This window comes from Coenobita brevimanus, chromosome 110 (assembly GCF_032717465.1).
Source record: "Coenobita brevimanus isolate Jiangsu-jjx chromosome 110, ASM3271746v2, whole genome shotgun sequence".
In the NCBI taxonomy this organism is placed as follows: Eukaryota; Metazoa; Arthropoda; class Malacostraca; order Decapoda; family Coenobitidae; genus Coenobita; species Coenobita brevimanus.
In genome coordinates this window covers 9,522,974-9,546,661 of record NC_137063.1, presented here as the reverse complement: position 1 = coordinate 9,546,661, position 23,688 = coordinate 9,522,974, and the positions used below count along the sequence as shown (strand labels likewise).

Genomic DNA, 23,688 nt, shown 5'->3' with positions numbered 1-23,688 from the left:
ACATGCTTTTAAAGTTGTAAATATAATTTGTGGACAACCCTATATTATTTCTCTATTGAGAACTGATGTGCTTTACCTGACAGAGATGGTTAGCACAGTCATTCACATTCTCAGTGCAGTTTTGGCCAGCAAAACCCAGAAGACACTGGCACTCGAAGTGGGTGGAGTGGTCAACACATGTAGCACCATTCTTGCATGGGTTGAATTCCTTACTGCAGAAGGGGATTTTGCGTTCACAGTAGTCGCCTGCAAGACACACAAGGTTATTCTTTCAGCAGACTGTGCTGAACCTACAACCAATTACTCTATTACCCAATGAATCTGTTTGCTGTTGTGGCTACCATAAGATTTTACATAGGTTAGGAAAGGACTCTCTACTGTACTGAAGGGTTTTATTTAGTCTACATCTAACTCCTCCAGTTTAAAGAATCTATCCTAAGCTGAATAAAACTGTCAAGAGATGAAAAAAAAAAAAAAAAAAAAAAAAAGTCCCAGTGCTCAACTGGATGTAAGCATATGCTGGTACATCACCAATTTTCTGGCATCAGAGGATCCGACACCTTGTTTAATTCAGACAAAATTATGAGAGGTACTTGAAATTCCTGCCTGCCAGACTAGTTTACTGGGCAGCAACAGATGATCTTGAGTGTAGTGTGTGCTGACTTGCATTGCTTACACTGTATATCTTGGTGGTAATCTCAGCATTTTGTGACTGTTAGCTTATTTTACTTACACTTAACCCTAGCTATGGCTTCTAAGAAAGATGCAAATGGTGATGTCAATTGCAAACATCAGTTTATTACAATATAGTCATATCTCCTTGCTCGCTGTCAAATGATTCACCAAGCTACCACAATGACGAAACCCCTCAATAACCAAATAAAGCAATAAAGGGAAATAAATGTTATTTGGTTCAGGGCCCACAAGTTTACACTCCCTTAATGCTGAATACCCGAACATTAACCCCTGAAAAGACTGAAGGGACTGGATCAGCTATGTTACACCAATTCCACTACTCTCAATGTGACCAGCCAACTCTTTCCTCTCGCATTTCTCCTAACTAGCTTTGACAGCTGGCATCGTTATCAATGTATTTTGTCTGTGAATATGAAATTCTCACAACTGACCTTTCCTAACCATCAGTTTCCGTTCTTGTGAGAATGGTATTTCCCACAAAATTTCTCATTCTTTTTGTTAAGTTTACCCTTAAATACTAATTAGCACTTCAGTTTATTCTGAATTAATACTACAGTAAACTCTCAATTATCCATTGGAATTCAGCCACACCCTACAATGAATAACATAAAACACTGGATATTGCACAGTACCCCCAATCGCCTTAACATTCAGCATCGAGCTGGATATTGTGTTACTATCCATCTTGACCCTCATCTTAAAAACTTTCCCATAAGTAAAAGATTAAAATTATGCATAAAATACAATAAAATAATGATACAGTGCAGTAATACAATGCTGGCTGGCCACCACTTACGAGCCAGTTGGTATGCCTCAACGTCGGCTATTGCATAAAACTGACAGTTATGTCCCATTTTGGTGCCAGATGTTGCATAATTTTGCCAGATACTGCTTTAATACAGATGAGCCAGCAGCACCGGATACTGCTTTGGGCCAGATATTGCAACAATGGATAACTTTTTGGCCAGATATTGCAATGATGGATAACTGAGATTTTACTCAGTGAAATCAAAAGCTTACTTCCATCACTGGTATCTACTGGGACACTTTATATGTTAGCATGGAGTGCATAAAGCATTATTACATTTCAGGGCTTGTTGCATGCAGAAGCCAGCTGCAATGACGCATGTTGTTAAAACAGTAATGAATATGTAGCTACCTGGTGACCTAATGCACTGGCCGCCCGTATTTTCGTGTATAGTTTCACTTATCTGTCTTGTCTGAACAGTGTATTAACAGCTGTTTGGGAGGATTTAATGCAGTAACACATTTTTATTATGCTAAAAACAAAAACAGAAAGCATGACAAAGTCAAACTGTTGACAAAGTGGACTGTGGTGCTCCTGAGTGGAAATTGTGTGACACATACCGTGCTGGTTCATCAAATGTTTTTGATATAAAGAACCAAATGAAAAAACACTGAAATTCTGAACAGACACTGATCTGAAGATGCAAATGAGCATTAGAAAAACTATGTAAGATGGTAAGAGCACTGAGCATGATCACATAATGATGGAATGGTTTAAACAGCGTCAGGGTAATAAAGTGGACTCATCGGGTAACATGACAATGAACCAAGGTCACTTGTTCCATAAAGAACTTAAATTAGAACATAAGTGTGACAACAGTGAGTTAGAGTTGTACTGCTGAAATACAGTACTATATGTGACCATCGACACTGGCCCTTGTTGAATTATTATATGTGACCTCCGTTAGTCCGGCAAAAGGTTTCATCCAGCACGGCTCTGTAATCAAGGATGCCAGAAAATTGGCATACTATAAGCACATACATGTGCTGGATTTCATATTCATAATGGTGCCATAATTAGGCTATAACAACAAGCAGCAGTAGTAGTAGTGGTGGAGTAGTAAAAGAGCAACCCTGTAGGAGTAAATGGGCAACCCTGTGAACCACATGCAAACAATCATCTCTGCTCAGCTGTCCCATCCAGTGAACCAATGTTTCTCTGAGGCAGACAGCACCTTATCACAGTGAGGTGCAGGGAAGTGTGTGGAAGTTTGTTTTCTGGGTGGATGCCACGTTTGCATCTATCCACCCAGTTAACTGGGACACCACAGTAAGCTCCACATCACCTTATTATTTGGTTATATTTTTACCACTCAGTGTTGTAAATGATTCCCTGGGTTACAGAAAACCACTGGGCTTCTCACTAGAGACACTGAAGGAAGAATTAGATAGCACTACAGCAAATGATCAGATGAAGGTTGCCACACCCTACCACTTATAACAAGAAGTAAAGTGCCAGAGTCCTTCAGTGGCATATATTACGGTAATTACCTCTTAGTGTGTAGTCATAAATAAAAACTCATTTAGTTAAATACACGCTTCTGTGAAACTGTAACATATTTTTGTACAGTAAATATATATATATATATATATATATATATATATAATATGTGTGTATATAGCCCCTCCCCTTAAAACAAATAACTCAAAGTCAATGGCCACCCCTTACGGGATTGTGGCGTCTGGCAATATATATATATATATATAAGTAATCCCTCCACTATTCGACGTAATAGAGCCAAAGGCATGTCCGGATAGTGGGCACCAGCCTCCTGGACTTGTACTTATGGACCCTAACTCAGAAAAACACCTACACAACTCCCTCTGGATATGCATAGCACCTATTTAAGACCCAAATCACACCAATAAGGGACATAAAAGACTGAAGTAAATGCAAAAGAACCATAAAATGAGGTTTTTGAGGTAGATTTATACAATATTAAACATTCTGGGTACTTACAAGGCCCTGGCTCCTGGACTGGTAGTTATGGATCCTAACCTAGCCTAACTCAGAAAAACATCTCCCTACTGCACATGAATAGCACCTAAGACACTACATATTCACACCAATACGGGACATAAAAGAGTGAAATAAGGTGTTTGAGGTAAGTACAGTATGGAAAATACAGTACAGTACAGTATGAAACATTCTGCATACTTACAGCAAGTCCATGGCCATCTCGATGAATAACCGCCTCCTCTCAGACTCTGACAGTAAGAATGATTTCCTGAAGCACTTGCAGTACACTGTTCATGAAGTCTTGCACTTATCTTAGTCATTCGCACTCAGAAGTCCATTCTCTTCACACTGCGCACTCTTGTCTTACTTATACTCCATTGTAACTTAATAAATGTTGCACTCTGCACTTTAAGTCTTTCCACTCATAAAACCATTTTCTAAACAAAACACACTCAAGTTAATTTATGTTAAATTTAATCCAATAATTGTTTGTCTTTTCACTCAAATTTCTAATTTCTTAACAATACTGTATGTACTGTTTTTCTTTCACTGCACAACACTAAATTCCCGTGTGGTCTAGTGGAGAAGTTCTTGCCATTTAATCACTGTCAGAGTCTAAGAGTATCACTGGGAGGTGACCTAGGGGTGCGCCGCTGGGTCGTGGTGATGGTGTACCCACTGCAGAAAACTCAGAAGATAGACGCAAACTCACGTAAAGCAGTGACTCCACCGTGGCTGATGTGCTGGGTTGTGGCTCGGAGCATGAGGGCCTGTCTTGGGGAGGCAACAGAGTGGAGCCAGGGCTGGGCACAGCGGGGTCACGGGCCTGAAAAAGCTGTCAATTGTTGATTGACGCAAGGAACGACGATTCTGACGATTTATGATGCGCTGCCTGAAAGCACGCACTTCCTCCACAAGTCCCAAGGGCCCCATCTCCCTGTCGCAGTCCGGGTGTTCCAGGCAGTCCAAAATGAACTCTAGATGTTCCCGGAGTGCACTCAGCTTGGGGATGGCTGGAGTAGTGTCATGCTGAGAGGAGTCTGCATCATCGTCGCCGTCCTCGTCGGAATCTTCAAGCTGGGTACTGACACCTGCAACTGAAGATGCGATCTCGATATCAGACAGGGTCTGATACCCAGGATCGCCCTCGTCGTCATCCAACCACTCACGCACTTCGTCCACATCAACATCGTCCCCATACGCACGTAGACGTGCATGGAAATCATCCACGTCAAAACCAAGGAAATCGTGCTCCACATCCGTTCCGAGAAGCAGACGAGACCAACCATTTTCTAGAGTCTCGACAGGGATTTCCTTCCATGCACTGGCCCAGTTGTAAATGGCAGACTTGATGTTGTAGCGGCAAAGGTTTTCCAAAGTCCGCTGGCCTCGCGAGTCCCGTCCCTCCCCGCACTCAACCTCGTCCTCGAGAACAACCATCACCTCGTCCAGGAACTTCCGTTGGTATAGCCGCTTCGTTGCCACGATCACTCCTTGGTCCATTGGTTGGATGAGAGCAGTAGTATTAGGTGGCAGAAACATGCACCTAATGCAGCCATTCTCAGCCACCAAGTCCTTGTCGCACGGGTGGGCAGGTGCATTGTCGAGGAGAAGGAGGACCTTTACCTGGTCGCGTGGGATTCCCAGTTTCTCCGTCTGGTAATGCATGACCTCCTTGACGAAATGGCGGTGGAACCAGTCTTTGAAGATGTGGCCTGTGAACCATGCCTTCAAGGAATGGTACCAGACGACAGGAAGGACATCCATCACCCCACGAAGACACCGAGGCTGCTTTGCATGGCCAACAATACCGGGCTCAAGCCGGTGCATGCCGTTAGCATTAGCACAACACAATGCAGATAACCTTTGCTTGGAGAGCTTGCAGCCAGGTACACACTTCTCCGTCTCCTCGGCTACAGTGTTCCTAGGCAAAGAGCGATAGAATAAACCAGTTTCGTGAGCGTTGTAGACTTGACCGAGAGTAAGGCCCTCCCTGTCGATCAAGCTGTTCACCTTGTGCCAAAACTCCTCTACTTCATCCTTGTTAGCGTCCAAAGCTTTGCCATGAGACTGAAGGTTGGTAAGGCCATGTCGTAACTTGAATGCAAAGAGCCTACCCTCGGATGCCTTGAAGTGTAGGACGTTGTGAAGCCTTGCGAACTTCTCAGCAGCAGCCTTCAGCTCCGTACCATGTACCATCACACCAGCAGCACGTTGCTGTCGATACCAAATCAACATGGAGTGGTCGACTTCTGCAAACTTGGGAGTAAACATCATCTTCCTCTCCACGTTGTGTTTGCTTTTCGACGAGAAGTCAGCCGTGTACTGCATGAGTTTGTCTCGGGATCTCTTAATATCAAACAAAGTAGATTGGGCCAGGTTGAACTCATGAAGGATGCGTGATGAAGACCATCCCACATCTACTTTCTCCAATATCTCCCTCTTCTTCTCCAGAGTCAAAACCACTCTCTTCCTCTTCTCAGGTGGCGGGGCCAACATCACACACACGAAGGAGAGGCATGAAAGCAGCAGGAGTGCCTGCAGAAGGTATGGCACCACCACAAAAGCGAGCACGTGGGCAGCCATGACGACGAGTGTTCACTCACGACAAGAGACGGGCGGAAAGTGGGGAGGATGCAGGGGCGCTCTAGCGGATGTCGGAGGAATGACGCACCACAACAAAGCTGTCCCGCGCCGCGTGCGCCAAGTTCAAATTACGGGCGGGAAAAAGTCGGATTTTTTTTTTATTTTTTGCAGTTTTCGGACCATTTTGGGAATATTGGATCCCGGGACAATTATGTCCAGTAAGTGGGGATGTCCCGAAAGTGGGCGTCCAGATAGTACAGGGATTACTGTATATATATATATTCATTCATTCATTCATTGCCAGACGCCATGTATCCCAAACGGGGTGGCCAAGGGCTTAGAGTTAATTGTTTTACAGGGAGGGGCACTAATCCTCCTCCAACCCCACTTGACACGTGGGGAGAACGAGCCAACAGCATCTGGTGTTCCCAGACGGTCACCCATCCAAGTACTAACCAGACCCAACGTTGCTTGCTGCAGTTTATTGTGTTGTAGGTGCTTACTGACTACACAGTGGAATCTCCTAATTTGTGGTCTTATGAGACTGGGCTCATGCTGCGATTTGAGAATTTTGTGATTTGTGAATGTAGGGAAGAGTAAAGTTATGGTCTTCAAGAGAAGTGAAGTCAGCAAATGAACAGCGAGGCCGGACGATGAAGAAATGGAAAACGTGAGCACGCTTAAGCACTTGGGCAGTCTGATGACCAAGGATGGAAGTTTGGAGGGTGAAGCGCTTGAAAGGGCACAGCAAGGAAGAAAGGTTGCCGGCTCCCCGAATGCAGTGACAAGAAACAGGGAAGTGAGCATGGAAGTGAAAAAGTCACCACATGACAGCAGAGTGACACCAACTCCAACGCATGGAAGCGAAGCCCGGACATTGCTGGAGGGACACAAGTCAAGAGCGAGAGCTGTGGAAATGAGTCATCCGAGAGGAGCATGTGGAGTCATATGGAGAGACGGAGTGACAAATGAGGACGTGAAGGTGCATCATGGTGTGGAAAACTGCAAAAAATAAAAAAAAAATCCGACTTTTTCCCGCCCGTAATTTGAACTTGGCGCACGCGGCGCGGGACAGCTTTGTTGTGGTGCGTCATTCCTCCGACATCCGCTAGAGCGCCCCTGCATCCTCCCCACTTTCCGCCCGTCTCTTGTCGTGAGTGAACATATACATATATATGTATATATATCTATCTATCTATTGCCAGACGCCTCAATCCCGTTTGGGGTGGCCACAAACAAAATGCCTCCACGTCACCCTGTCCCCCGCCATTTCACTGCCCTGCTCCCAACTCACACCCCCCTCTCTCATATACCTCTCCACCCCATCCCTCCATCTCATCCTCGGCCTCCCCTTCCCTTTTCCCCCCTCCACCTCACTCACATACACTCTCTTCGTCAGTCTTTCACCCTCCATCCTCTCCACATGGCCAAACCACCTCAGTGTGTTCCTCATAACGCTTCCTATCACATCTACATCTACACCACAACGCTCCTTTATATCCTCATTCGTCAGCCTGTCTCTCCAAGTGACTCCACAGACTCCTCTTAAATAACTCATTTCCACTGCTCTCACTCTTGACTTGTGTGTGTGTGTATATATATATATATATATATATATATATATATACTGTATATACATACAGTACAGTATATATATGCAATATGGTTGAGTGACATTCCAGTCATGAGTGCTACCAGACGCCCAAGTAGCACGAGGGAAGGCATGGAGAGGTGGCACCATGGACACAACTTCGTCGGAGCATTTGCCAAAAAAATATCTGTAAAATAAAGCAAGGGTGGCAACATTCCTTCTTACTTGCAGTGGAGATAGTTTATTTGTAATGGCAGGGTTGTTAATAATTCTAACAGCTTTGTTCTGAATTCTATCTAGCTGTTTTAATGCAACCTCTCCACATCCATTCCACAAGTGTGAGCAATATTCAAGCTGACAGCACACATGACTCTTATAAATTATAGCCAACTGCTCATCAGCAAAGAAGTTACGGACTCTGTACAATAATCCAAGTTTCTCTGAGGCGGTTTTAGCAAGTGATCTAACATGAGAGGTCCAGCTGAGGGCATTGTTAAGTGAGACGCCAAGAATTTCAATACTTTTGGAGATGGGAATATTAGTGGCACTGAAGGTAATGTACGAATCTGGCAATATCTGTCTATTAGTAAATTGTATACACCGTAAACTCGCCCCGAACACGTTCTCGCCAAATGCGCTAGCAATTATACACGGTTAGTGCTGGGATACGTATATAAGACAACATAAGATTAAAGAACCATTACGAAAACTATTTATTTACGCAAGAGAGGCCTTTGAAAGGCCAAATCCTCGAACATCAGCTCAGCACACATGGTTTGTTTTGATCACGTGATGTGATTCACTGTACTGCTTTTCCTCAGTGCTGTATTTGTAAGTTAAATATTTACAGTACTGTTCTGGTAAGTTTATGTGCAAGTTAAAGTATTATTAAATAACGTTCAAGCAAGAAATAAAGTCTTATAACCAGTTTTCTGATAGGCGTCAGAATATTACCTTTTTTATTTGTTTGTTAAATATTTGCTGTACTGCTTTTCCACAGTACTGTATTCGTAAGTTAAATATTTACTATTCTGGTATGCACTTGTAAGTTAAAGCACTTAAAGAAAGTTAAAGCATTAAATAAAGCCTTGTAACCAGTTATAGATTACACACGATCGGTGGGTTCCAAGACAATTCGCCATCATGTCAATTCCCCGTCAAAACATGAACGATTCCCCGTCAAAACATGAACGATTCCCCGTCAGGACAATTTGCACCTTCAATGATTCCCCGTCATTATATAATTATACTTATATTAATTAATCAATAATTTTATAAATATACTTATTATCAATTAGTCAATACTTTAATAACTATATTTCAGGGGGATCCATCGAAGTCTACGTTGTCTTGTTATTGTTGTGATGGCGAACTGGCTTGACAGCAAATAGTCCAGAAACCATTTTGCTCCCTAGACTCCCTAAACGTGGTATTTTGCTGTTATCTGCCATTGGTAATTACAGTAGAACCTCTCTCATTCGGACTATATGGGGGGAAGGGTTGTCCGAATTAGCAGATTGTCTGGACCATCAGGGTAATCTCCAGTTCATATCAAACTCTATCTACATATGGTATGTTTGTTAATTATTAACATATGTGGCATATATCAACTCTACGTAACTGCAAAAGATGAAAGGATACTGGTACTAAAATAACAAAACTAATCATGTAAGATAGTTTTGTATTGCATAATTTACTGGTAAGGCCATGACAAGAAACTAGCCTACATTTTAAATTGTAGTAAGTGACTAAGGCCCGTGTAGGCAAAAAAATAAATTAATTAACTGTAATATTTGGAATAAAAATAAAACTTATGTAGGCAAAAAATACATTGTCATCTATGGCATATTGATAACACCCATATGGGCAAGAAGCTAATGTTTGATGTACAAGTAAAGCACATTTAAGTACAAAAAATAACCTACAGTAATCACTAAACTATCTATCTATCTATTGCCAGACGCCTCAATCCCGTTTGGGGTGGCCACAAACAAATCGCCTCCAAGTCGCCCTGTCCCCCGCCATTTCACTACCCTGCTCCCAACTCACACCCCCCTCTCTCATATACCTCTCCACCCCATCCCTCCATCTCATCCTCGGTCTCCCCCCCCCTCTTCCACCCTCCACCTCACTCACATACACTCTCTTCGTCAGTCTTTCACCCTCCATCCTCTCCACATGGCCAAACCACCTCAGTGTGTTCCTCACAACGCTTCCTATCACATCCACATCAACACCACAACGCTCCTTTATATCCTCATTCGTCAGCCTGTCTCTCCACGTGACTCCACAAGCTCCTCTTAAATAACTCATTTCCACTGCTCTCACTCTTGACTTGTGTCCTTCCAACAACGTCCAAGCTTCACTTCCGTACGTTAGAGTTGGTATCACAATACTGTCATGTAGTAACTTTTACTTCCATGCTCACTTCCCTGTTTCTTATCACTGCTTTCAAGGAACCAGCAACCTTTCTTCCCTGCTGTACCCTTTCAAGCACTTCACCCTCCAAACCTCCATCCTTACTCATCACACTACCCAAATACTTAAACGTACTCACATTTTCCAATTCCTCACCATCCAACCTCGCTATACATTCACTGACTTCACCTCTCTCAAAGACCATCACTTTACTCTTCCCTACATTCACCTTTAGGTTCCGTTTCTTACACACTCTCTCAAACTCATCCACCAAGCCTTGCAGCTCCCCTTCATCTTCACTCAACAACACAGTATCATCTGCAAACAACAGTACAGGGAGTTTCCAAACACTATCCTCTCTCACCAGGGCCACTCCAACATCCACTACCCTACCTTGTACCTCTTTTATTACCCCATCCATGTACAGATTGAACAACCATGGAGACATAACACATCCCTGTTTCAAACCAACTTTCAAAGAGAAAAATTCACTTAGTTCACCATCCACACGCACTGCAGCCTTAGCACCATCATACATACTCTTCACAGCATTCAACAACTTCCCATCTACTCCATATATTCTTAACACTTTCCACAATCCTTGTCTCTCCACCCTGTCATATGCTTTCTCCAAATCCATGAAAGCCGCATACAACTTCTTTCCCTTCTCTAGAAACTTTTCCACTAAAGATCTAAGAATGAATATCTGATCTACACAACCTCTTCCCTTCCTAAAGCCTCCCTGTTCTTCTCCAACTAATTTCTCTGTTCTTTCTCTAACTCTGTCTATAAGTATCCTACCATACACTTTTCCTATTATACTAAGAAGACAAATGCCCCTATGATTACCACACACTTCTTTTTCCCCTTTTCCTTTGTACAAGGGAATAATTATACCTGACTTCCAATCCTCCGGGACTCTACCTTCCTCCCAGGCCAATCTGCACATCTTCCACATCCATTCTACTACTATCTCTCCCCCATGCTTCAGCATCTCACCACACACTCCATCAATTCCTGGGGCTTTCCCTGATTTAACTTTCTTCATTGCTTCCACAACCTCTATCCTACTGATTTCTACCTGTCTTCTCACCTCCCTCCTTCTCCCAGCCATTCCCCAGCCACTTATACTCGCATTACTTCCATCCTCTACGTTCAACAATTCCTTAAAGTGTTCTCTCCATCTGCTCACTTTTTCTCCCTTCTCCACTAGTAATCTACCATGTTTATCTTTCACTCCCCTGCTAACTTCACTTCCACCCTGTCTTACTCTTTTCAGTTCTCTCCAGAACATTTTCTTACAGTCCCTCCACTTTACACTCAAATTCCTTCCAAATTCCTGATCCACTCTCTTCTTACTCTCTCTTACTAATCTTTTCACCTCTCTCTTCCTTTCCACATATAACTCTCTCTTCTGCCTCTCAACTTCTTCCACGCCCCTATTTCTCATCCATTCATTGTATGCTTTCTTCTTTTGTGCCACAGCCTGTTTCACCTCTTCAGTCCACCACGCTGTTCCTTGCACCCCCCTCCGTCTTCTCTTCCTTCCACACACCACATCACATGCTGCACATATTTCTTCTGTAAATATCTTACACACACCTTCCACGTCTCCCATCTGCTCCAATTCATATTTGCCCAATCGTTCCTCCACTTCTCTCTTATACTCTGCCTTTTTCTCATCCTCTTGTAACCTTTCACTAAACACTGCAGAATATTCTGACCCATTTTTATGTAAGCAAACTCCTCCTTTTAACACCTTTATTCATTGCAGAAGCTACACTTTAAGGGGCATGGTAAGGAGGATTAACTTTTGAAATACAGCGTAAAAATATAAATGGTTGGTGAACTAGTTGATGGAACGAATGCTAGCGTGTGTTTAAACAGGCGCCCATGTTGCGACCTAGCGTGATCCGAGACTAAACGAATGACGATCACTTTCCGCGCTGATACTGAAAATGACTTTAGAATTACTTTCAACATATTTTTAGAGCTTATTATTTTTAAATTTTGTCCGGATTAACAGAAATCCGGATTAAAGGGGTCCGGACCAAAGAGGTTCTACTGTAATATGAAGCACTTTAAGTGGTTAGAAGGTTTATTTAATGTTATAACTTACAAATACAGTACTGCACAGCAAAACTTCGACATACAAATACGTAAACACAAGGCAACATTCCAACGCCGACTGGTTTCGGCATCGGAATGTTGCCTTGTGTTTACATATTTTTATGCTGAAGTTTTGCTGTGCAGTACTGTACTGTATTTGTAAGATATAACATTAAATAAACCTTCTAACCCCTTAAAGTGCTTCATACTGATTACCAATGGCAGATAACAGCAAAAGACCACGTTTAGGAGATCTAGGGAGCAAAATAAGTAGTTAAAACTTACGCGGTTTCGCGCCGAACGCGCCACGTTAGGAACGAAACCCACACGTTGGGGGCGAGCTTCCTGTATTTAGTTTTGCTAGCATTAAAAGAGACAAGGTTGTTTTGTCCCCATTCACTGATCATAGATAGGTCTTGATTTATGGAGATGGCTGTACTGAGTTGAGAGGTAGAGATATTAGACTTTGTAAATGGGTGTCTGAGTGTGAATGAACTATGTAGTGTTGAGTCATCTGCATATGAATGGATGGGATTGTGGGTGACAGATAAGAGATCATTAATATGAACCACGAATAGGGTTGGCACCAGAACAGACTCCTGCAGCATGCCGGCGTTCACTGAGTGGAAATTGGAATATACATCATCTAATTTTACTCTTATATTCCTGTCACTAAGATATGAAGCAATCAAAGGAACAAAAGACGTTTGTCCATAGCAAGGGAGTTTGGACAGCAGGGAATGGTGTCATACTCTGTCGAAAGCTTTAGAAATATCAAGAGCTACTGCATGAGTTTCTCCATGTAGATCAATTGACTGATGGATGGTATGAGTTAGGAGATTGAGTATGTCAATGGTGGATCTTTTGTGGTGAAAACCATATTGTCTATCACTAATTAAGTTGTTGGATTCAAGATGTTTAACAATGTGCTTATTAATTAAAGTTTCAAATACCTTACCAAGAGAAGATGTGACAGCTAATGGTCTGTAATCAAAGGGGTCAGAGGAACTTCCTTTCTTCGGAATTGGGTGGATATTGGTTTCTTTCCATGAATTTGGGAATAAAGAAGTACGTCTGCATAGTCTGAATAATTTAGCTGGAACAGAGGCAAGTTCGGGGGAACACTTTTTCAAAACAATTGGCGGAATTCCATCTGGGCCTGGAGATTTGTTGGTAGGTAAATTGTCTAGGATAGATTTTATGTATCTTGTCTGTATTTTATGTGGGGAAATTGTGGGAGAGTCAAGTTCTAGTACTGGGACATTCTTGCTGGTATTATCTATGGTAGAGTTTCTGGCAAATATACTGGCAAAAATATCCGCTTTCCCTCGTGGGTCATTTGTAATGTTGCCATCTGAAGATTTTAGTGGGGGAATGGAAGATGACTTGTTAAAGTTATTACTGAAAGAATTAAGAGTTGACTAGAATATTCTATTGTCATTAGGGTTGTTAAGTAATTCTGATGCTTGCTTTTGAAGAAAGTTTGATTTAGCTTGATCTAATACAGCTTTTGCATGGTTTCTGGCAATTTTAAATTGAGAGAGTGATTCAGATGTTTTTTATTTTAAGTAAGAATTATATGCAAATGACTTTTGGGCTGTTGTTCTGGCACAGTTGCCATCAAACCATTCTGGAGAGTTTGATCTTTTAGTGAACTGTTGACTTGGTATGAATAAATCCATACCAACTAGTATTAAGTTGCAAATGTGAGACTGGGTGGAATTGGGATCACTAGAGAAGAAAGACTGCCATGGAATGTCAGCAAGATAATTTCAAAACCTATCCCAGTTTGCCCTATCAAAGTGACATCAGGTCACCCTGACAGGTTCAGAACGGGGAGGTGTGGGGGGTTAACTAACGAGGCTTTGATGAGAGTGTGGTCAGAGGATCCAGGTGGTGACAGTACCTCTATCCTGTACTGATCTGGATTATTTGTCAAGAATAAATGCAAGAGATGGGCAATACAGTCAGGATTATCAGGTATTCTGGTTGGTTGCTTTACCAGCTGGGCGAGATTAAACAATTCTGCAAACAGCTCGCACTCTAGACCAGCATTGTCAGTCCTGGCAGAATGCAATAACCATTCAACATTATGTATGTTAAAATCACCCAAAATGGTTATTTCAGTGCTAGAGGCAAGGTTAAGGTTACTCAACTGTGTGGATATGGAATCAAATACACTGGGTTCCGAAGAAGCATTGGGGAAGCGATAAACTAAACAATTATATTTGGTAATATTTTGACAATTTAGTTTATATAATGAGTAATCAAAACTGGATGAAGTGAAGTTTAAAACAGTGTCAACTGCATATTGGGATTTGATATAACAACAGGTGCCGCCTTTGTCACGAAAGTTTGTAAGGAGATGGTAACCGGGAAAACAAAATGGGGATATATCAGTATAGGGTGAGATTTATGGTTCTGGGAGGAAAAGGGCCAAAGGGGATATGGACTGAAGGAAAAAATGAACTGAGTTTAAATTTGTGGTAAGGCCGTGGATGTTGGCGAAGAATAAGGCTGCATTTCATCCCTTCGCTGACGGGCAGAAGTGGAAATAGCAACAATCGCTTGATGGCGACCAGGAGGACCCTGTGCTGCCAACCCTACCCTGCCGGTGGTGGCAATCCGAGGTACCACCTCATCTGATAGTAACATTGCAGCGGCCATTACTAAAGAAAGTGAAAAGAAGGTGTGATATGTTATGCACATGTAGTGTGGTGTAGACAGTTGAAGGTAGAGGTATTATGAGAGCATGCTGGCCTACTCTCTGTGTAAATGAATGCACTGAAAATGTTCAGCAAAGGGAGATGGTCAGGATCAAGTCCTGAGGGCTGGTGAAACGGGAGCTCCAGGTCTCCCTATCACCAGCTTGCCATCCACCTCGGGAGAGCTGCCCTGTTCGACTGGTGCTACAGTCTACTCCTCAAGTGGTATTACAGGTAGACTGTGAGATAAGATTGATTTCATACATGTGGTGTGTCATTAAGAGGATGTAAAGACTGTCAGGCATGAAAGGACTGATCTTGAAGAGTCTCTTCAGTGTGTGGAAGAATTTTTTTATAATGGGACATATTACATGCTGGAGGTGGGGCTGGAGCTAGTTCGGTGGCTAGGATATGAAGTGGATGGAGGAAGTTCAGGGAGTTGTTTCTTCTACCAACACTGAGCGGGCTCTTCCTCTGTGCTAAGGGATCTTTGTGTGCAGCACGTGTTAGAGAGTATAATGTTGTATGGTAGTGAGACCTAGGCTTTAAAAAAAGAGGATATCCATAGGCTCAAACGTATAGAAATGACAATGATTAAATGAATGTGTAGTGTGTCCTTGAATGAGATACCTGGGAAGGGCTAAGTTTATGTGATACCTGGGGAGGGGGGGGTAGGTTTACAAATGAAGAGTTGACAGGAAGGATGGGAATGGAGTGTACTGGTGCTGTGATGTGGATAGGCAGACTGAGATGGTCTGGGCATGTGGAGAGGATGAAGGATGACAACTGGGTGCAGAAAGAGAAAAGTGTGAACATCAGGGATAGGGATGCAAGAGGAACACTGAAAAAGACCTAGGATGAGGTCACAGAGTGTGACCTCTGGGATAGGAGACTGAATAGGGAGTTCCCAGAAATCAAGTGAAGTGCAGTGATGTGAACTAAAATATTCCTCTTGGACAATTTGTGTCACTTAAATCACTGTGCAATGTATAATTAAGTAAATTACCATGTAACTCCACAGTATCTATATATCTCTGGCATCCTTTTCCACTCATTTCACACACATGCATGCACACACATGTATTGCATCACTATTTGAGATTCTGATATTTCTGCAAGATAACAATAATGCAATCTTGTATTAGTGGACATTATCATAAAATACATCATAAATAAAATAATGTAAGCATTCTGTGGGTGAGCAATGCACAATACGAGAAAAAAAGTGTAGCACCACACTGCATCAGTCAAGCTGTGTTATAAACAATCAGCTGATCACCTGATATGCAATGCAAGGTAGTAGTGAAAGATGTAAATACAGTAATCCCTCTATTATCTGGACGGCTACCATCCAGACAATTCATTGCCCAGACGCTATGATCTGGCTGGGACAATCCATTGCCCAGAGGCTATGATCTGGCTGTTTGAAACCATTATTTGTACATTTTTCCATTTAATCGGACACAATGCTTGCATCCAGGTGGATATTATGGTCACTGCAGGGTATGGCCCTGCAGAGGTGACTGCTTGTCTGTGGTTGATGGGTCTGCTTGACCATGGTAATTGCTTGGCTGTAGTTTAAAGGTCTGCTTGACTAGACAAAGTAGTGTTAAACAACAGAAACAAGTGTTGTACAATGTACTGTACTGGCCTTTTACAATGGCTTTCAAAGTTTGGTTATGTATGAAGGGGGACCAGGGGAGAAGTCCATTATCCAGGTGGAGCCATTACCCAAACATGCCTCTGGCTCTATTACGTCGGATAATCAAGGGATTACTGTAGTCATGTGCTGTAGTTGTTTTTCATAAATAACTGAATACAAGATTATTTTCCCTTACAATTTATTGATGGATGTTAAATATTAATACCACTGCAAAGTATTTTAGAAGGGAATACAGAAGATGAGGAAATAGAAATGTACAAGAAAAATACTTCATGACAAGTATTGTACTGATAATTATCACTGAGTTAATAAGAGAAGAAAAACTGTCAGTGTTATAAGGACACTAGAAAACAGGATACCTGATGCAAGCTTGTTAGCCCATGCTGCAAAGCTCATGTCAAAAGCATGTCTAAACTGTGTGAATTAAGGCAAGGATAGCTAGATAAATACTTTTTCTAAAGTTCAAAATTTTCAAAAGTTTGAACAGTTTATGAATAACAAACACTTCAAATTTTAGAGGTTGCACAGTACATGAAACACGGAAAATTCTGCAAACATGGAAATGCTCACTCTTCAAGATATGGTGGGCAGTAGAGTTTACAAATTCCTGGAGCTTCTTGTAACAGGGAAAGTGGAAAACAAAACTGGCATTTACAAATCTTAATGACATTCCACACTCTAGCACTTGACAGTTTCCAACACTGCTGTGTTATTGGTCAAAGATCATGTGGTAAAACTGCTTCAAGTACACATGGGGAACCATTATGAGTGATAAAGCATCCTCCAATGCCACTTAATCAGTAGTTAGATTTAGCATCTATTTGGGATGCCACTTTTGAGGTCCTGGTCAGGGAGGTTGGTTGGTCTGGAGTGGCATTCAAATTGCATCATGACTGATGTTAACTGGCAACAGCCAACCCAAGAAAAGATTAACTGATCCCCATGGCACACATCACTATGGAACATTAGTTCAGCTTAGTAAGTGTTGTTCAAGGAAAAGATGAGCACATCAGATGCAATGAGATCAGAATCTCACAGAATGTCAGCCAATCATCAAGAAAGGCAAGGTGTCAAAAGAAGCACCCCAAAGTGATAGATCCAGCAATCAGTGGCCCATCCCAGCTAGGCACAGGGAACAGAGACAGTGGAGTGTCTTGGTGGGTTGGAAGAAACTATGCAAAAGACATCTATCCTTCCTTTGGCCCGTAATAAAACATGGGAACAAACAATAATTTAATGACAGTAAGACAAAGAAGTAATAATAGCAAAATGTGAAACATAAATAATGTACATAAAACAACCATGCCTCCCTAAGAAGACCCACAAAGATCTCTGAGAAAAAACAAGGAACAGTGAAAACATCCATAGCAGCTACAAACCACCTGGATGTAGAAGAAAGGAACAGATGAGGCCAGCCAACCCCAAGAAAGAAAGCAAAATAAAACATGGGAGATATAACTAAAAATATGCAAAAAACATAACAAACCCCTACATGAATCTAGAGAGCTAATAGGAAGAGACAAACCAGGGAAAACACACTACAGTAATCCCGCACTTTTTGCGGATTTTTTTTCTACGGTTTTGCCCTCTTGCGGATTTTCTTAGCATTAATAAGTTCAACTAAAATATCCTTGAATATACAGAAAACAAAAAATTTGAAATTCCTGCTGCTTCCAAGTGTAGCGCGGTAAACTCACGCCACCCTCTGTCCCTTTCCCGCGGCCCCTCTGCCACTGTTACCACATCTAGCATAATTTTATTCTTTTAGCATAATTCTAGCATAATTTAGAATGGAATGGAATATTTTTGGAATAATTTTATAAAAGCTACAAATTAAAGAGAGAGAGAGAGAGAGAGAGAGAGAGAGAGAGAGGAATAAGGTAAGAAGATGTAAGGTTTGAATAGTTGGTTACTTTCAGTTTGGGCTTGGTTGGGTTGGATTAGGTTAGGTTAGGTTAGGTTTTAGGTTAGGTTCGGTTAGGATAAGTTAGAGCTTTGGATTTTACCCATGAAACCTAGGTTTTGCCGATGGATTTTGGTATGATTCATTCGATTTTCAGCTTCATTTCAGTCGGAAATGACCATTTTCTGTGTTTCCCCCCCTCCCTATAACCCCTGATTCCCCAAAGATCCCCCATTATTGCAGGGGGATGGGGGGGGGTCATATATCAAAATCTGGTTATTTCTGAAGGAAATGATGCTCAAAATCGAATGAGTCACATCAAAATCCATCAGAAAAACGTAAGTTTTGTGGGAAAAAGCAGTATGGGCAGAAAACCGATATTTACCCTCTTACTGTATGTAGGTTCATTTTAATATTTTCATAGTAAACAATACATAATTAATATGTAGCATGAATGTGAATAGAATTTTATCATTTAGCTTCAAGTTAGCATAATTCATTTTTTACTTGGAACAAATTTGCTCAATCTAGCATAATTTTTTCATTGCCCTAGCATAATTTCGTTGTTTGGATATGGCAACACTGCTCTCTGCCCTGCATTCCTCAGTCCACACCTGCCTGCCTCATGTGCCTGGTGTACTTGTAACCGCGCTATGATACGAGCCTCTTGCCTCCCACTTGCTTTCCACATGGCCCCAGGATGTAAGCCAGCCTCACCGAAAGCTAATAATACAATTAGTAAGAACTCCAAAGTGACAAAACGATCAAGAAAAGTTATGACCTTAGCAGAGAAAATTGTGTTACTGGACAAGCTAAGAAGCGACCGTGTGAGTGTTTGCTATCACCAGTTACTGCATCTTTTTATTTTGTACTGTTTTGTGAATAAATGTGTAGATAATTGTGTATTACAGTACGGTGTTTACGTTTTTCCTTTATAATGGAGTATGTGCTTTCAATCTTGTAAGAAGATACTTCAGGATGAGTATGGAGGTTTCGGGACAATTCGCAGTCACAACAAACACAAGACAATTCGCCTTCATTAATGAAGATAGCTATGGGTGATGCTAGAATATAATTCAAAGGCAACTACAGCGAGGAAGAAACAAGTTAATTATTGACTAAAGGTGCAACTAATAAATAATATCCAGAACCTACGCTACTGAACATAGACTTTGCTGAATCCCCCTTAAATATAGTTATTAAAGTATTGATTAATTAATAATAAGTATATTTATAAAAGTATTGATTAGTATATTTATAGAATGGCGGGGAATCGTCCAGGGTGCGAATTGTTCTGAAGGGGAATCGTCCATGTTTTGATGGGGAATTGTCTGACGGCGAATTGTCTAGCAATCAGTATGGACATGGACTGTGTGATGGGCAGCATGGTAGACACAAGTGCAAGATTCAATTGTTAATAGAGTATTCGCGAATTTGACTTTTCGCGGGGGTTACAAGAACGTAACTATCGCGAAATATGCGGGATTACTGTATTGAACTGTATAACCCGAATTAAACACAACACACAGCAACACATAAAACACTGCTTTAAGAAAATGCAGAGAAACTATGTAAGACACACCAAATCTAACCAAATAAATATAAAAACAATAGCTAGGAGAGAAGGCAAAGAAGCAACGAATTGTGTTGGGAAGATGATCTAGAAGCACAATGAAGTGGTTGTCTGAATACAGTGGCCATCACAAACGAATGACTGGATGACGTACACCATTTTTTTTTTTTTTTTTTTTTTTTTAATGTGACCAACTCTGGGCATAGGCTTCACAGCCTGCATTCAAGGCCCAGCGTCCTCCTACGTACCACACACCTCTACATGTTACCACTTCGGCACTAACACCCACAGTCCATATTGAATACATTCTAGGGCTGTCTCATACAGGACTGGTGTACTGGTACTAGCGTTTTTTTTTTTTACGACATGTCGGCGGGTCTTCTGGTAGATCAGTAAAGTCTGCTTTTATGAAATTCAAATCCTTAAACTGTTCCCTGCCCCAGCGGGATTTGAACCTGGCTCTCTACCGATTGAGCCACCGCCTCCCCCATGTCTTGCTCAGGTCGTGATTAAACTGGGCTCCTGCATTACCTACTGGCTGCTGCATGCTCTACTTATTATGAAACTCTACTGAGGCAGTTTAATGACCATAAGTATCAAGCACAGAGTGTAGCACTTCTCTCCTTGATTGAAGCTAGAGTAGGGTTGAAATGGTCCCCTAACTGATCGCGTTTGTCTATGACAGTCAGTGGTGTAGCCATATTTTCTTAGGTGCTGATACAACCAACAAAAAGGAGCATAAAACAATAACAATACAGTATGAGTATTGTATTTCCTAATACTGTACCGTACAGTGCACATACTGTACTTTCGTAAATACAACAGCTGAACATTATATTACAATACCCGTAATAACTAGCCATAGTACGCTGACTCTACTTACATACAGTAGTTAAAATGCAAATTACTGGACTATATTATAAAAGACTAGGAATACACAATCAGGTCATGTCATGTGATGACATAATAGGTAGAAGTGAGTACCTGTGAAGCCAGGATGGCACTGACAGCGGTACTGCTCCACCAGGTCCACACATGTTGAGTTGTTTTCACATTTGTTGCCAACACAGTCATCGATGTTCACTTCACATCGGTCACCCTCAAACCCAGCAGGACAGTGGCAGCTGAACATGACAAAATTTAAGGAAAAAGATGTTAGTGTTACAATACTGAAGTCTTGATATATGCAAAAGATGGAGCAGGTACTACACTGAATGAAAAAAAGACGGGATTTGATGGCTAGAAAACAATTTCAATAAGAGTAAGTATATTTGGAAGCATCCCTCTGGAAGAAGTTTCAAACCTCTACAGGCATTGGAAATGGTGATGGGAGGAATCAGTCCAGACTCAGAGAGCTGAGGAGAGAATGCATTGCTTCTTCTCTCCAGTTCTAATGCTTCACGACGCATGGTGACCTTTCTTTGATGTCATTCATATCTCCTGAATTTATGTGTGTGGAGTCTGTACAGGTGCCAGCCTTGATATGGATGCTGGTCTTGCCACCACATGTGTGCATAAATTCCATCAATGCGATATTAGAAAGAATATGAAGGTACCTCCCACAGGCAGGGTTTTATAAACTGGGTGTCTCCAAAGTCACCCACTACAAGTGAACAAATACAGACGTGCTAGACATGGGAGCTTTAGGAACCTTGAGTGAATGCACTTTGATTACTGACTTTTGGTGTGTTGTGCTGTGCTGTGCTGTGGTATGGCTTTGCTAAAGTTGCAAAAGTCTACAGGAGTGAAGCACCCTGTTTCCCTAAATTGCTAGTGAGAAACAGATTGACTGGGATGCCCCTAGAGATGATCTCTTATCTAAAAATGGATTTGTGTTTCAGAAAAACTTTTCTTTTTTACTCTATGCCTCACATCTGGAGACATCCTTCAGGAAGACCCCAAGATGGATGGAAGGAAAGTACATGAGAGAAGAGAGTCCAAATGTCATGTACCTGGAGAGAGACTACGTGAACATATTGCATGGTGGGTAGGCTAGTGCTATTTCTGTGAAGCTATCATTAGGGACCAATTACATGAGTACTGATGCATCTGCCTTCAGGGGTAAGCAAGAGGCATGGTGCCCATCAAATCTGAACCACTGTGTGGCCAGCACTGGCCTACCACTTTTCCCTATGGTGTAGGGAAGAGTAGAGAAATGATAAGTGTAAGATACTGTATGTGTATACTGACTTCAGAAGTCATCACCAAAGTTGTGCAAACAGTGTAAGTTCCATCAGGGTGAAGTTACAGAAACAATATTACAAGTACAGTAAAGTACAATGACGGCATAGCAAGGAAGAGGGAGCTAGGCTTGAAAATTAAGGTATCACTGCATGACAGTATTTGATTTTTTCTTTTTAATGCAAGGGAGAAGGAACCAAATGCCAGAAACCTGCAAGAATGCTTCCTCCAAGAAAAAACAAAACTAAGATAACAGAGAGCCAAAGTCAAGATCTGTTCATTTTGAGAAGCCTGGACACTGTTTTTGAAAGACTGGAAGTCACAGGCAGTAGGAAATAAAAACAGAGGAAGACAGTTCCAGAGCTGACCTCATGCACACATGAAAGACTGGAAGTAATGGTTAACTCTTGTATTAGAGAGTTGGAAAGGGATGAGAGTTTGTTGCTAAACAGGTGCTATGCATTCACCATAGTGGTGAAGGGATGCAAGCAGATAGTTCAGAGGAGCAGTGACCACTGAAGTAGTGACAGAAAAGAGATAAAGATGTAACAGTGCAGCAAAGAGACAGAAGTTGGAGAGAGTCAGTAAGAGGAGGAGAGTTAATGAGACAAAAAGCCTTTGAGGAGGGTTGTATGAGGGAAGCCTCCCCATGCGAGAATTGTACTCTACACGGGTGAATAAACCTCTCTTGTTGTTGTTGTTGTTGTTGCTTCAGGATCATCTGAACAAGAATCTGGTTGATTGCTGGATGAAGTTGCACTTCTCCTCTAGTCCTCTATCCTCCTTCAAGGAATATAGAGGGAATTAAGAGATGTTTATTTAGACAGGAAGCTGAGCTGATGTTTGTATAAGTGTACAGCAGAGCAGCCCACTTACATTAGTGCCACCACAAGAAGGCATCCCTCTCCACTTTTTATGTATAGAATTGAGGCTTGAACTTTACTGGAAGGACACAAGCCAAGAGTGAGAGGGGTGGAAATGAGTTATCAAAGGGGAGCATGTGCAGCTAATGAGGAAGTTTGAAAGCACTGCAGTATGGGTGTGCTGGAAAGTGTTCCCTGAGATAGTTTGGTAATGCAGAAAGAATGGAGGAAGAGACACTGACGACAAGGGTGTATGTGAGTGAGGTGGCATGAAAGACCAAGGATGAAGAGGAGGAGGGCTTGGAGAGGTATATAAATAAGGGTGGTGTGAGCTGGAGGGAGGGCAGTCTGATGGAAGACAACAAGAGTAACATGGAAGCAAATTGTTTGTGGCCACCCCTTCATGATTAGGGTAGCTGGTTACAGATTGATAGATAGATATTAAAAATAAACAATGCATGGGTCAAATCAGGTCCACCTTAGAGACATGTTCGTGATGCTGTAGGCAGTAGTACAGTGTTGCACCATTACATTACTAGTCAGCCAAGGTACAGTACCCTCACGTCCAACACTGGAATACTGTTACACACGGGTGCAGTGTTTGACCAAATTGGACAAATAAAAGACCTTATG

General features: G+C 41.9%; 1 protein-coding gene across 1 annotated transcript in view; it reads right to left on the bottom strand.

The window, feature by feature from the left end:
- sli (slit guidance ligand) overlaps positions 1 to 23,688 on the bottom strand; it is a 545,686-nt gene that overhangs the window by 112,677 nt on the left and 409,321 nt on the right. The window contains 2 exon segments of the mRNA XM_080286150.1: positions 77 to 246; positions 20,996 to 21,135. Of these exon segments, the coding sequence (XP_080142276.1) occupies positions 77 to 246; positions 20,996 to 21,135 (310 nt within the window).